This window comes from Dipodomys spectabilis, unplaced genomic scaffold (genome assembly GCF_019054845.1).
Source record: "Dipodomys spectabilis isolate Male_0828 unplaced genomic scaffold, ASM1905484v1 ptg000032l, whole genome shotgun sequence".
NCBI classification, from domain to species: Eukaryota; Metazoa; Chordata; class Mammalia; order Rodentia; family Heteromyidae; genus Dipodomys; species Dipodomys spectabilis.
The window spans coordinates 8,168,384-8,184,750 of record NW_024870709.1 but is presented as its reverse complement, the minus strand read 5'-3'; the positions used below and the strand labels follow the sequence as shown (position 1 = coordinate 8,184,750).

General features: G+C 36.8%; 1 protein-coding gene across 1 annotated transcript in view; it reads left to right on the top strand.

Moving 5' to 3' along the window:
- The window catches only part of Cxadr (CXADR Ig-like cell adhesion molecule), a 59,918-nt gene extending 43,962 nt beyond the window's left edge, over positions 1–15,956 (top strand). The window contains exon 8 of the mRNA XM_042676818.1: positions 15,864–15,956. Coding sequence (XP_042532752.1) covers positions 15,864–15,905 — 42 coding nt within the window. The 3' untranslated portion in view covers positions 15,906–15,956. The remainder of the gene's footprint in view (positions 1–15,863) is intronic.
- Positions 15,957–16,367: the final 411 nt, after the last annotated feature.

The window sequence follows — 16,367 nt, the reverse complement described above, 5'->3', positions numbered from 1 at the left end:
TATTGGGGAAAAAATAAGAGCATTATTTATAAAAAAATAAGAGAAAGTCACCATCTGGGGAAAAAGATAGATTTTCTTAGAGGTTGATTATAAAGGTATCTGAATACGAGTCCTGAAGTAAAAGATGTAGCACTTTGAATAATAGGTGATGCTTAAGGCATTTTAGGAGGTCTGTCTTATTTATTTATGACCCAATGGTGTTCCTCAAATTAGTTAAAATTAGTTAAAAATCTCTGGGAAATCAACTTTGTTATGTTTGTACTTATTTCTGAATATTCTTTGAAAACTAAATGTACTTGGAGTATCTCTAATAGTACAAGATACTACAGTGTTTTAGAAAGGACTAGTTTTACTTCCAAATCATTCATAAAAATTTGAGACAGGGTCTTGTTATGTAGCCCAGGGTAGCCTCTCAATTTTCCTCAATTTCCCAAATGCTGGGATTACAGCTGTGCACTATCATTCTTGGCTCAGAAATGATTTCTTAATCATTTAATTAACTGAAAAGGAAAAAGGACATAGTAACCTAGTTTATACATTACGGTAAAGGAATACCTGTCACACACATATCAGTGACACCTTCAGAGCAACAGTGAGGATAGAATCATTATTGTATGGGTGGTCCGTGGCGTCCAGGCCTGTAGTGGCCCACTACACTAGGATATAATATTTCACCATCCCCAACCAAACACTGCTCCTCACTTTTGATGGTGTCTTTCTATTAAGAAAATATTGTAACTTGTTTATTATCTGACAATTGTAGATTGAACTTGCCTCTAATTATGAAATGTAAATCTTAAGTGTACTTTTTTGTTTTAGAAACATGTAGTCCAATCCTAAGCTTACTCTTTTGAGTCCAGCCCCAGAAGGATGTGTTTATTTTAAACTCAGCGATCAAATACGTTTTAGGCAAGTAGCTTCCCTCCATTCCGAATTCCAGACGTGGAAGAATGTGGACACTTGCTAGTATGAGGCCAAACTTGTCTTGGTGGCGATCAGCAAATCAAGCTGAGCTTTGAGAAAGTTTCAATCTTAACTTTCTCTTATTAAAGGAAAAGAACAAGGGGTAAAAGGAATACTCCTAGTTGCCAAATGTGTTAAGTGCTGTTTTAGTAGAAGAAAATGAATTTCTTTTATTTCCCTTCAGATTATGAGGGAGCGTGAGATAGTATATTGAGCCAACAGTTTTCTTTATAGTAAATAAGGTCTGTAATAAATTATTGCATTAGCTCCAAACCTTTTCCCTAGATTTTAGTAGGGAGTTGGTTTCTGTTCATCTCTTTGGGTGCTGTGGTGGTCAACGCTACATTATAAATATGCCAGCATGTATTTACGATTAGGCAGAGTACTGTGTATACTTTGTAATGGTAAACTTAAGGCAAATGTTTATGTGATGGATTAGTGTACAGTTTTACATCCTTGGAAGCATTTTTTAAAAACTAGGTTCTTTACATAAAATTACCTTTTATACTTGTGTTAACATTTTCATCTGTGCCTTTTGGAGATAATTTGATTTCTATGATGACTTTCTGGTGCCTATGAGCTGGCTGTCACCTACCTGGCAGGTGCTTAGTGGTGAAGGTACTACTGTTTCTCAAACACAGCACTGTGACACCTTCCTATCCTCTTCCTTTTACTCTTGCCTCCTCCTCTTCCTCCTCCTCCACCACTTCCTCTTCCTCCTCCTCCTGTTGTTTCCCTTGTAGCATCAGTGATGATGCTATTCATAAGGATTTAAAATTTTTAATGATCCCAACACTCTTTGACTGTGTTTCTACTTTTATAATAGCTATTTTTGAAAGGTTAGATATTTGGCCTGTTTTATAAAGTATTGTAAGAAAAACAACAACACAATTTAATAATGAAGATGTTTAGATTTAGCCTATCTCTGATTTTCATGCAGATTATGCTGTCAATCTAAGTAGAAATTACACAGAAAGTAGATGGGTGCAAGATTGTCTTTCCCTTAGACTACATATTTATCTAATGCCAACTCTCACAAAATCTTTCCCAGGAAATGTATTAGTTCAGATTCATACAAACTATAATATGAAAAACAAACTTGTGAAAAAAAAAATAGTGTAACCATAACAGACTTCTTGGTTGTGATTAAGATTAGATGACACAATTTCGTTTTAGGCTTATAGCACCAGTTAGTAGCCAAACTGGATCTACGTTGTACCTGAGGTACAGTTAGGTTAAATTTTCATAGGATAATTTAAAGAGAAATAATAATATGTGTTGTATAGTTCTGTGCTTTGAATATGAAGTAGTTTACACATATTCTTTTTCTTATTGACAATCTTATTAATATTTCCTTCTTAGCTTCCCATTCTCTGAGAGTGTTCTCTTATTGGTTGCACTTACGAATTACTCTGTACAAATTTTTAAATTGAGTTATTTGTCAAGGGTTTGTTACAATGGAAACACAGCCTGAATAGGTCTTGGGGGAATTTAATTGGAAAAAAGTCCAAATAATTCTTGGTATACATTTGTATATAAACCAATAACTGATTTCTGTCAGGTGTAGTTGACACTTGTAATCCCAGCACAGATGCAGGAGGATGGAGAGTTTCAGGCCCGCCTAGACTATCTAGTGAAATCAGTCTCAAGAAACCCAGGGCCTGGCAATAGAGCTCTGTAGTAGAATGCTTGCCTGGCATGCACAAAGGCCTGGAGATGATCTCTAATACCAACGAAAAAGAAAAAAGAAGTATGTGATGACAAAGATAATATTAGACAATGTAAGAAACTTGGGAGCAAGTGAAAAGGCAAGTCAGCATCTTGAGGAAATGTTAAGAACCCATTGCATGAAGTTGGCTTTCAAATTCTGTAATATAGTGCTTCCTAAAACAACTGTTCGCAATTTCTGGGTGTGTGTGCAGCATGTAAACTGAAGTTATGAATGTTTGTAGTTTTCCCTCTAGTGTTCCCGCAGCACTGTTTAGGGTTTTCACATGCCTTATTTCAGTGTGAAAAAGAAAAAAGGTCCATGTTTTATGTGGTTAATGCTTTGTTGTGTCACATACAGAGTGCTTTGTAGAAAGTGTTGGCCCAATTTTTACTTTTTAGTGTCTTGTGACATTATATATTATAAATATGTACATATATCTTTATAATGTTGTGTTTAGTGGCACAAATGTTCTGGGCAAGTTTTAATATTTCAAATGTCTTTGGATATTGCAGCAATAAAGGCAACTTGTTTTGCAATAGAATCTCTTGTTTGCCTACTTTGACACTAAAATAACTGAGCAGGGAACAGTAAGGAATAAGTTGGTGAATTGTGGATCTGCTTATCTTTTTCTACAGAAGGCTGACAATGTATCCTGTGGATGGTAACACTAGCCTCTTAATTAAAATCAAGTTGTACAAAATGTTTGTCCTCTTTTGTAATTTAAGAATATAGTAGCCAGGCGCTGGTAGCTCTTGCCTACAATCCTAGCTACTCAGGAGGCTGAGATCTGAGGAACGTGGTTCAAAGCCAATCCAGGCAGGAAAGTCTGTGAGACTCTTATCTCTAATCAGCCACCACAAAACTAGAAGAGGCACTATCGCTCTAAGTAGTAGAATACTAATCTTGGGTGAAAGAGCTCAGGGACAGCACCCAGATCCTGAGTTCCAACCCTACCAACAAAACAAAACAAAACAAAAGACTATAGCAACTACCAGTTGTTGGTTTTGGTCATGTACATGAAAGATTTCATCCAAGAAGGAGGTTTGTGTCTTCTGCTAACTTGACAGAAGTTAAGAGAACCACAATTTACAATTCACTAATTGTCCCTGTGAATTTTAGTGATGAATACATTTGTACTACTGAAAAATGTACTTTGACACTTTACATTTGCAAAAATGGAATATTTAGTGTCAATTTCAGATTTTATATTTAAAATATCTGACTTACATATCCAATGGTGCAGATTTTAAAGACTGTAAGAACAAATTTTGTTAAAACAAAATGAAAACTTGCTCTTAGTTTTGTGACCTTGTGTACTTTTGAAATAAAATCAAGAAAGCAGTTCTCTGGTTGTGGTGTGACTTTATTTTGCCTTTAAACAAATGTCCACTACAGCTTATTTATAGTATTTATTCCTGCTTTCCTATGAAAGGTTTTCTTTACTCCACTGTATATGCTTTCAAACAGGAAGAATAAAGGTTGGAAGAATCACAAATCAATGAAAACATGTCAGCAAATAGTTCCCCACTTATATGACAGTATGTAGTATTCTGACATTTTAGTATTTACAATATAAACTCAGTGTTTCAGAGGAATTAAAAATGAGTAGACATATGCACCAAATAAGTGCACATCTGTCGCAGTCCACTTCTGTTACTTTGAAAAAGCACCTTAGGCTAGGTGACTTCTAAACAACAGAAATTAGTTGCTCACAGTTCTTGCAGGCTGGCAAATCAAAGATTGAGGTGTACCTGAAGATCCATATCTTCTGATAGGACTTCACTCTTGACTTAAAAAATGTCACCTCTTGCTGTGTGCTTGCAGATGTAAGGGAAAAAGGAACTTGTTCCAGACTCTTTTGTCAAGATACCCATTCAATTCATAGAGAGCCCTCATAACTCTGTCAAGTTCCCAAGGCCCACGCTTACGTATCACATGAAGTGTTAAGATTTCAACATAGGAATTTTAAAGAACACAAACTTTCATATCATAGCAACAACAGCTTATGATTTACAAGCTATTTCCACGGACTGGAAATGCTGACTTTAGGCAAAATCACATGGAAGTGTTAACACTTCTGTAGGAAGATGTGTTGGGGACTGTTTTACTAAAGTTTTTTGAACCATGGCACCTATCAATCAGCACTTTGAGCTGAGTAACTGTAGTGGACTCCAGTGAATTTTAGGGTTATTACCCCACCTGGCTTCTTCCCTGTAGATAGCAGCCGTACCCAACCCTCTCTCTCACTCCTACAGTTGTTGACAGTGAAAGTATTCACTAACATTGCCAAGGGTCTCCTCAGGGCAGGAGGCAAGTCACTTCCACTTGAGAACCAATGGTTTATATTCATGTGAAATTTTCTACACTGCATTCTACATTAAGAGATCAGGGCGCAGATTTAGAAGCAAGTGTGTTGGAATACTGTTTATTGCTTAACAGTATGCTGGAAGATTTTAAAGAGAAACTAGCAGAACAAATATTCTTTGCATTTCTGGTAGCTGAGAAGCCATAAAATAGTTTCACAGGATCCAGATTTTAATAAAATACACTATGTGAAACTACTAAATATAATACTTGTTAATTTGGACCACATTTTTAATCTTGTAGCTCTTAACAGATAATCTGTCTATCTGATTACTTTGTATTTAGTATCTCATTTGACTGTCTTCATCTTTCCTATATTATTTTTGGTATGAGAATTTAGGAAGACTTGCTTAGATATTTTGGGGGGAAAAAGCCATTTCTTAATTTTCAAAAAAACCTTAAAAAAGCATATTAGTGCAGGACACATGTAGCTCATGCCTATAAGCCTAGGTACTCAGGAGGCTGAGATCTGAGGATTGCCCTTTGAAGCCAGCCTGGGCAGGAAAGTTTGAGACTCTGATCTCCAATTAATCACAGAAAAAGCTGGAAGTGGCATGGTGGCTCAAGTGGTGGAGTGCTAGCCTTGAGCAACAATGAGCTCAGGACAGTGGCTAGGCCCAGAGTTCAAGCCCCAGGACTGGCAAAAATAAAAAAAGGTAATGAGATGTCTTTTAGAGTGAGTGACAAATGCTATAATAATAAATGCTTTTACAAAGATTTATCTCGGGCATTGTGGCCATGTTTCAGAGAGGGAACAGGGCATGGGTAGGTAGAGTTAGCTGTTCTAATCCTTTCACACTTCCATGGCAGGTGTTTCCCTGAGAGGCAACCGTGTGGAGTGGGAGGGAGCCTTCTTTCCTGTCTTAGTTCTTTCGGAACCTACTGCCAGGATTCCATGTTCCTAGAAAAATATTAGACCAGGAGTCAGGAGACAGGTGAAGAACAAAGTGTGTGGCCTGAGACTGGGATATCAAACCCTTTTTGGAGTATTAGTTATTACTTTTGTTGGGGCAGGGTGCAGTTCTGGGGCTTGAACTGTTAGCACTCAACCACTTGAGCCACAGCTCCACTTTTGGCTTTTTGGTGTTTAATTGGAGATAAGGGTCAGAGACTTCCCTGCCCAGGCTAGCTCTGAATTGTGATCCTCAGATCTCAGTCTCTTGAGTCACTAGGATTACATGAGTGAGCCACTGGTGCTCAGCCTGAGTGTTAGTTTTATAAAAATGATATTGAATTAGATAACAGCATTACATAAGAATATTTTTTAATATGTCTTTTGTCATTTCTACTCTGCATCTGGTTTATAAACAAACCGTTCTCTAAAATACCATCTTTTGTAAGATAAGCATTCCCCTCTCCCCCACATCTGTTTCCTCTCTTGTCATTCTGCAAACTCAGCACAGTAAAATGTCCACATATATTTGAAACCATCTGAGAATTTGTAGGGCAGTGACCAGGTGGATGCAGTCAGTATTGAGACAGTACACATTAGCTACCCTGTTCTCCAATCCTTTCCCCTTAGAAGGCTATCTTCACATTACTCAGACAGCAATAAACAAAATAATTAAAAAGCTAAAGTGAAGAAGCATCATGTATTAACGATCTAATACCAGCCAGGCGCTGTGTCAGGCACTCAATCACATGTCTGTTCACAAAGCACAGACCATTCATTCCTCATCTGCTCACTGAGCAAGTTTTGCATCTTTAACTCCAGATGCTAACTTTCTTTCATTTTGAGACAGAGTCTCAGAATGGCCTCAAACTTGTGATCTTCCTGCCTACACCTCCCAAAGTGGTAGAATTATAGGTGTGGACCACTGCAGCTGCTTCAAACCCCAAATTCTTTTACATTTGCCTGCTTCCAAATGAATTGGGGGCAAGCATAAACCTTTCTCATTCAAGTTGATTACATACAAAAAGCCAGGAATAAGCAAAATGTCTCCTTTATTCAAGCCTTAACACTTTTAACTTATGGACTTAAAGGATCCACTTTTGGCTCAACAAATTTAAAAGAGCTTGAAATCCATTTGATATGACTTGCTAACACCCTGTATTTTGTGCCCAGCAGAAATGATAGCTGGTTGCCTTTTCTGTAAACTGTCCTCCCAGAGTCCAAAAAGAATTCCAATGAGAAAATTGGGATAGTAGTGATTATTTTAAATTACACACACACACACACACACACACACACACACTTTTTTTCTTTTGCTGGTCATAGGGCTTGAACTCTGGGTCTGGGCACTGTCCCTCAGATCTTCATCTCAAGGCTAGCACTCTACCACTTGAACCATAGCAGCACTTCCAGCTTTTTCTGCTTATGTGGTGCTGAGGAATCAAACCGAGGGCCTCATGCATGCAAGATAAGCACTCTACCACTGAGCCATCTTCCCAGCCCTTAAATTATATTTTGAAGAAAAGACTTCCATATATATATACATATATATACATATATATTATTGCTTTGTTAACATTTGCCTATTTAAATCATAAACACTGGCTTACTCTCTAATGCCAGAAGGAGTGAAATGAATTTTAACCTGACCAAATTACATGTGGCTACCTTGGGTCACATGATGTGTGTGTTTTAAATATTGTTTTGGTGCAAAAGTGGGCACGCAAGAGTAATACTTCGAAGAAAATGTGAAATGATGTTACCCCAAATTTATTTCCTAAAATTTGGTTTATATGTCCTGTAACCATCATACACATTTAAGATCTAAAAAAAAGAAAAAAATTAACATCTAAAATAGCCCATGGACATACAAAAAAAAAGTAGAGCTACTAGTATTATTTTTTCACTTAATGTCTGTATAATTTGCCCATAACATAACAAGAAATTCTAAAGCCTCCTTCACTATTGTACAGGGCACTTTTACCTTGTCCAGAACATAGAGGATAGTATCTTTTAGTTGACAGGGCAGGGATTAGATTTCCTCTGATAGCATGTTCAATTTTATTTTGTGTTCTCTTGGTTCTATGAGCATAACATGTCCCCTTGTCAAACTGAAAGACTAGTGGATACGGAAGGTTTATGAATTTTCCAGCACTCTTCACATTGCAGTCCTTGATCTTACCCATATCCTAGCATTGCAAGGTCATTCTCTTGGTTCCTAGTCATGTTTTTATTGTTGACAGTTCTAGGATTATGAGAGGGAAAAATGTCCTACTTCGCAACATTAAGAGAGCACAATGCCAGCGACCAACATCCAGCTTAGAATAGTGTGTGACAGGCTAACTTATGACGCAGCTGAATCTTTTTTTTTTTCCCCAGAGCTGAGGACCAAATTCAAGGCTGCTCTTCCACTGAGCTAACTCCCCAACTCCTGCATCTTTTCTTAAAAATGCAAGATAACTAATTTTCTTTACTAGCCTCATTTGTGTTGATTCCATAAAACTCTTCCACATAAAAATTCCAGCAACTTTAAGAAACCAAAGATAGATTAAGGTCCAGAAAGAAGTAGACAACTTAATCTAACAGATCTGCCAATCTGTTGAGTTTCCACACAGAAAAAAATGTAGACAATTCTTATGTTCATGGTGGTCCCAAGGAGAGTGAAAACTTCACAAGCTTTGTTTGGTCCTTGTTTATAGTTGTTATATTTGTTATGATTACCTAATACGTGTTATACTAAATATGGTGTATACAACATATCTGAGTAAAATCACAATCTTTCTGCTGCTGGGGATGCAGCTAAAGGGCACAGTGATTAACCACCCTAATCCCCCTGCACCCCGTAACTTAAGACCCTGGGTTTGGTTTTTAACACCACTAAACAAAGATAAGAACCCAGTTGACCTGCTTGTGATACAATAGATAAACGTGTGTGCGCATGTGCATGTGTCTGTGGTATTGGGGATTGAATCCAGTCCTTGCCATGATAAGAAAGCTCTGACCTCTGATCTCTAATGCTAGCCCAGAAAATTTCTACCGTCCCTGACTTATGGTCATCTGACAGGGTTCCCCCCACCTTTTTTTTTTCTCTATATGGCACAAATGTGGTAAGTTTTCAGTAGAAATAATAATTTGAATTTCAAGGTTTTCCTACATGTGGTGTAATACTCCTGATGCTAGGCCAGTGTGGTCATGAAATGACATTCAGTCATGTCCATGTTGCTTACCTATAATGTTCTGTAGGTTAAGCACATTGAATACATTTTATGGGGCTGGGAAGGTGTCTCAGTGGCAGAGCGTTTGCCTTGCATGCATGAGGCCCTGGGTTCGATTCCTCAGCACCACATAAGCAAAAAAAGAAAAAGCCAGAAGTGGCGCTGTGGCTCAAGTGGTAGAGCGCTAGCCTTGAGCTGAAGAGCTGAGGGACAGCGCCCAGGCCCAGAGTTCAGGCCCCACGACCAGACCCTAAAAGAAAAAAAAGAAAGAAAAAAAAAAAGCATATTGAATACATTTTAATTTACAATATTTTCAACAAAATAAACATAAGCCCAGGAGCATTTGTCCACCAAAAAGTTGATGACTAAAAAACAGTGATATATCTAACACATTTGAAATATCTAAGGGATATTTCATTTGTAATGGAGTCACTGATACCTTTCTCACTGCTACTCCGTATCTGTCAGGAAAGAGAGATGGGATTGTAAACCTGCATAGCAATCACCTCTGACGTAACTTTATCAGTATTGAAAATCACAATGGTATTTTCAGAATTCTTACGTGCCACATTTTAAAATATGGTCTTCATTGTGCAATATTAATATTATTTCTGCTGAACATGGTCGTACAAAACTGTAATCCCAATACTTAGGGAGCTGAGGGCAAGCGGGTCACAAACTCAAGTTCTTCTGGTGATATAGCAAGTTTCAAGCCAGCCTGGGCTACCTGTGAAACAAACAACTGAACATAGGTAATATTTCTATCTTGGGTCTGAACCTTCCATTCACTACTGTATGTCATAAATGTCTGTGCCTTTTTTCCCCCTGTAATGACAGCTTGATTGTTGTATTATAGATCATGTTGTATTAGTTTGGATAGATGTACTACTTAAAAAGTACACACACGTACACATACACAAGAGAGTTGTGAACATCAGGTATACACATCAAGCAAGAATTTGGCAGTAAAGTGATGTGCTAATCAGGAAACTGAGATCAGGAAGATGTAAGTTTGACACCAGCCTGGTTAGAAAAGTTCAAGAGACCTCTTAACAACCAACAGCAAGGCACAAAGGCACATGCCTTCATTCCAGCCATGTAGGTGGCTGAGATCAGGAGAATCACAGTTTCAAGCCAGTCTAGGCAGAGAAGTTTGTGAAATTGAAGGTCAACAGAAGAAGCTGGTTGTTATAATACATCGCTGTCATTCCAACTATAATGGGGAGTAAGATATGAGCTTTGTGGTCCAGGTGGAGGGGGAAGTAGGGAGGAGCAAGACTTTACTCAAGATAACCAGTGCAAAAAAATGTGGAGGCATGGCTCAGCAACAAAGTGTGTCTGCCTAGCAGTCTTTAGGCTGTGTCAAAGCCTAGTACATCCCCCTACTGCCAAAACACAAAACGAATCCCCCAAATATCTCAGCAGTACTGTTCAGTGCAGACCATCCATCCCTTATTTGCTCTCATTCTCTGTGTGCGTGTGTCTGTGTGTGCATGAGTGCATGCGTGTGCACACCCATTGCTGGGGCTTGGATTGAAGGCCTCTAGTTCTTGCTCATCTTATCATTGATATCAGGCACTTTACCCTTTGAGCCACATATCCACTTCTGGGTTTTTGCTGGTTCATTGGAGTTCAGAGTCTTGAAGTTGGTTTGCCCAGTCTGGCTTCAGTGATCTTCAGATCTCAGCTTCCTGTGTATCTAGAATAACTGGCCTTGTGTCTCGTATACACAGCCAGCAGAGAGAATTAGTGGATTATAATTACACAAAAGAAGGAAACCGAATTCTGGTTCACCGACTAGTTCAGATAACAAAATGAATTACATTTTCCATCTAACAGTCATTTTTAAATAAAGACAGAAAAAAACTTAAATTTTTTTTTTTTTAGTTATTGGGATCAAGTGACTTGCATATGCTAGTCAAGCACTGTGTCATGAGCTGTAAGTCTCACTAAGACTTGCTGTCATCTCTGATGAGTGTATTGTATTTGTACTACTGCTATAGAAGTGTTGGAATTTTTTGTTGTTGTTGTTGGTCGTGGGACTTGAACTTTGGGCCTGGGTGTGTCCCTGTGCTCGTCAGCTCAAGGCAAGCGCTCTACCACTTGAGCTATATAGCACCACTTCCTGAAATTTTTTAATATTGAGATTAATGAGATGGTTAATCAGGCTGGTTGTTCTTATTAAACTTTACAGTTTTATTAATTTGATAAAAAAAAATGTATGGCCTACAGTATATATACTATGTGTAAATTCAAACAGTTGACATGTGTTAGGAAATTAGTCTCTATTCTTAGATCTTAAAGGAGTACTCTTGTACTGGATGGAAAGACTGTCAAAGAGATCCATAGTTTATTATATAATACTGAAGACTAAATCAGTTAAGGCACATATAGTTATGAATAACATTAAGATCATTTTTGAAAAAAATAGGTAATAAAAAATCCCATATTTTTTACTTGTAACCATAATTTTGTTTTTTTTCTTGTTGGTTGTATAAGTAGCTTGAACTCAGGGCCCAAGTATTGTCCCTCAGCTCTTTTGCTCATAGAGCTCTACCACTTTGAGCCACATCTCCATTTCTGGCTTTCTGGTGGTTAATTAAGAGATGAGTCTCACAGGAACTTTCTAGTTTTAAACTGTGATCCTCAGATTGCATGAGTCACCAGTGCCTGCCCCTCTCCCCCTACCTTTTTTAAAATAGCAGTATGGGGGTATAGAAATAAGCTTCTCCATCCTCTAAAATATTAAGTGACTATATTTTAGTGGGCTTGGATGGTATTTTCTTTATGCCTCTGTGTGTGTATACATTTTTATATATGGGAATTTCTATACACAAACATATAGGAAAAATGGTCCTTTACCCTGTAACCACTAATATTTTTCAGAGAAAGGACACAGGTATTTGTAATCCAACCTTTAGCTTTGACACTGGAGAAGAATATTTGATGCCCTCTTGTGGCCAATAATTTTATAAGTGATTTTTTTTTTCTCTCACAAATCTGGTCTAAAGGTTATCAAAATGATTGTTTTCTAAACAATAAAAAATAATGCTATTATTAATGGTTTAATGATGATGTTAATTATCTTCACAACTTTGGAACTAGCTCTTAAAAGCACGTGATCCTGAAATCACAGTATCTGGGTTTGGAGTTCTGTAGATAGAACACCGGAGATGACCTACTTGAATATGTAAAGTAGTATTATTAGACACACATACACCTGTCCTAAGAAAGAAGGCACAACTTAATTTTGCTAGATAAAATACTTCATATGTACATGCACATATAAACTATCATGGTAACATATCATAAATTTAGGTGAATTCTGTTATTTTTTATATTCATATTCACCCCAAACAAACTTTGTTAACATAGTAAAACTTACTGAGCATTCGATACTTTCAAGCCTTTACATAAATCAGCTCACTCTAATAAACTAAGTTCTATTATTATCCTTTCCTTTATACTTATTTTCACCCCTGACATAAACTGTCATTGACATTATTTCAACTACAGTAGACCCACATGATTCTTTTATTGGCTTCACGATCTTATGTATTATGAATGAGTTACATCATTATTGCCAATAATGTTTTTTAGAAAGCATTCTTGGGCATCAATAATATATATTTTTCAAAGTACTTCCATAGGCTATTATCAACATATCACATATTGTATTTGTATTTAATAAATCCATTCACCTTAAGTGTTTCATAAAAATATTTGATTTTTAACCCCAACTAGGACATAATGGCTACCGTAATGATCTAATAGAAAAGCAAGATCACCCACACATGTCAACTTTTCCCTGCCTCTGAGAACACTACTGGTAAAAACTTGGCACTTCTTTTTTCAGACAATACGGACATCATTTAGATGTAACATTCACTTCCTAACTTTTGCTATTTTCCTTTCTTTCATTACAAATGTACTTCTTAGGTAAATGGTATTTTCCACAGTATGTCCTTAAGTAGATATTCAAATGTTAACTTCGTTGATTACTTATTTTTGCCATCCATTTGTTGTTGTCACAAAAATAACAAGAGAAATCACATGAGAACTTTTCTAGAAGGCTTTTTTTTTTTTTTTCTGGTCATGGGGCTTGAACTCTGGGCCTGGATGCTGTCTCTTTAGCTCAAGGCTAACGCTCTACCACTTGAGCCACAGTGCCACTTCCGGTTTTCCAGTAGTTAATTGGAGATATGAATCTTATGAACTTTCCTGCCGGACCTGGCTTTGAACTGCAATCCTCAGATCTCAGCCTCCTGAGTAGCTAGGATTACAGGTGTGAGCCACCAGCTCCCGGCTAGAACATACATTTTTTTTTTTTTTGTTTCTAAAAAATGTATTTTATTTAAAGTTCTCTTTTGATTCAGATACCCATTTGTGTTATAATTTAATAAAGTGATAAAGTTTACAAGAGACAAAAGAACATTTTCTTCACTTGCTGGTGGCTCATACCTATAATCCTGCCTACTTAGGAGGCTAAGATCTCAGGATCAAGGTTCAAAGCAAGCCCTTGTAGGAAAGTCTGTGTGACTCTTACCTCTAATTATCACCAAATAGCTGGAAGTGGAACTGTGAGAACATACACCTTAAAAAGCTATAACTACCCTTAAAAAAACCCACACTACTCTAATACACAGAGAGGAACTATTTCCCCATAGAGGCTCAACAATATGGGAATTATTTTTAATTAAGTTTACTGATTTTTACCAATTTATAACCCAAAATACATATTTGTAGGGATGGTTTCATGTGATGTTTCAACACATATATATGGTGCATAACATTTAAACTGGACATTATTAATCTTATGATTGCCAAAGTAAATGTATTTTAATTACTATTCAAGTTGATAATTTATTATGGCACCCAAATTGTGAAATGATATATTAAATGTTATATTAAATATATATATTAAATTGTGAAATGCTTTTCACACAACTTTATATGTGTATATACATGTATGTCTATGTATATATATGTACATATATATATATGTATACACACAAATTATATGGTTTTACCCAAACTACAACTAAGTTATACCTGATGATATTTTTAAAGGAATTACAAAGGTGCTGTACACAGTTGCTGTAGGTCAGGTAATGAGTACATTTCTTTTTGGACAATGCCACCCCTTCACTCGGCTTTTTCCCTCCCATCTCACGTACAAGTTGTACAGTTCATTTTGACCATAGTGTCTAGGGAGTACCACTGGTTGGTATTTTTCAAGTCCTATGAAATTTAAGCAAAAAGTCTTCCATGATAAGTCCTTTCTATAGCTTCACTGGGGGTAGAAACTAAGTGGATACTTTCTTTTGTGCTATCTGTATCCATGGAATAAACATCAAACTACCCTGTAGGAGTGTTGTAGCTACTACAAGTAGCTTTGGATAAGGATTAGTGCTTCCATTTTGGTACTTGTAAGTGAAAAGAAAACACACTTGGAAGATGGGCTGATGTAGTTAGATGGGGAGGTGATATAATTTTTGCAATGAAAAGGTACACATATTTTACATAGGAATTGCATGAGTACCTCCTTGTAACTTGTGGTTTGTACAACTTTCTGGTACAATGTGTCAATGCTGAGGTGTGATCTATAATACAAAGATATTATTGCCTTTCTCCTAAATCCCACAATATATGGAAAGATTTTTGGCACGAGTATTGTCTTTGTAAACCCCATTAAATCACAAAAACAAGAAAAAAGTTTGTGATAAAACTTGGCTATTACTTTTAAAGCAAGTTGTGTAACCTTTCAAATTACCAGCAACTGGCTGGAAATACTTGTCAACTGCAGACCTGCCTACTTTATGTCACTGAGTTTAAGCCATGTACAACTTTAATGTATTTCTAAGACACAATACTCTGGAAATTTTATTATTCTGGAAACTTTTTCCTGGTGAAAATCTGCATTACAAGATAAATTCATTTTAGGATGAAAACTGAGATGGGGTCTTGATATGTTAACCAAGTTTGAACTTCTAAACTCAAGTAATTCTCACACCTTGGCTCTTTGTTGTGAGATTATAGACATGCAGCACCATGCCCTATGATAGATTTGTCAAAATCATTGTATTAAGCTGGGGTGCTGGTGGCTCACACCTGTAATCTTAGTTACTCAGGAGGCTGGGATCTGAGGATCAAAGTTCAAAGCCAGCCTGGGCAGGAAAGTCTGTGAGACTCTTATCTCCAATTAACCAGCAGAAAACCAGAAGTGGCATTGTAGCTCAAGTGGTAGAGTTCTAGCCTTGAGCTGAGGAGCTGAGGGACAGTTCCCAGGCCCAGAGGTCAAGCCCCATGATTGAGAAAAAAAAGTTTAAAGATGAGGGTGATGGGAACAGTACATCTGACTTTAGTTTTTATATGCTACTAATGTCCATGGCTCCGACCTGCAACCCTAACTACTCAGGAGGCTGCGATGATAATTACAGTTCTAAGCCAGCTCATATAGAACATTCCATGAGACTCTTATCTCCAATTAATTATCAACAAGCCAGAAGTGGAGCTGTGGCTCAAGTGGAAGAGCACCAGCCATGGATGGAAAAAACTAAGGGACAATGCCCTGTTCCCGAGTTTAGCCAGAGTATCAGCACCGTAAAAACGCCAAACCAAAAAGAAAAAAAACCCAAAATAAAACTCCTAAACAAAAAAAATCCTAAAAGTTACCACTTACCATGTTATAGATGTGTCTCTTTTTTTCCTTTTATAGTTGAAGTATACTTACAAGACTGATGGACCTACAGTGGTATAAGCATGAAGGACTACTGAAGAATATGAAATGTGCTATTTGACTTTATTTCCAAACTCTAGTATGAAGACTTTTATTTTTTGAAAAAAAAAAAAAAAAAAAAAAAGCAAAAGGAACAGATTATAGAACACTGCAAGAACGTTTTATTCATAGTATTAAGGCATGTAAAGCAGATGGCAGATCAAATTACAGTGGACTAAATTTCCATTGAGAAAAAGTCTATGTATAATGGCTTGGATAGTTAAAAGAAACTATATATATTTATATTTTTAATCAACTACTATGATTAAAAATTTTGGACTTCTTTTTAAATTTTGGGCTTTTTTATATCTACTTTGGTATATAATCTTTGGGGATTTAATAAAAAGTTGACTTTTTGAAGGAAATACTGAAAATTCTTTTTTTCTTTACTAAATAAATACATTAGATAATCCTGTTTTCTTTTTTTCCATAAAGAAAAAAGCA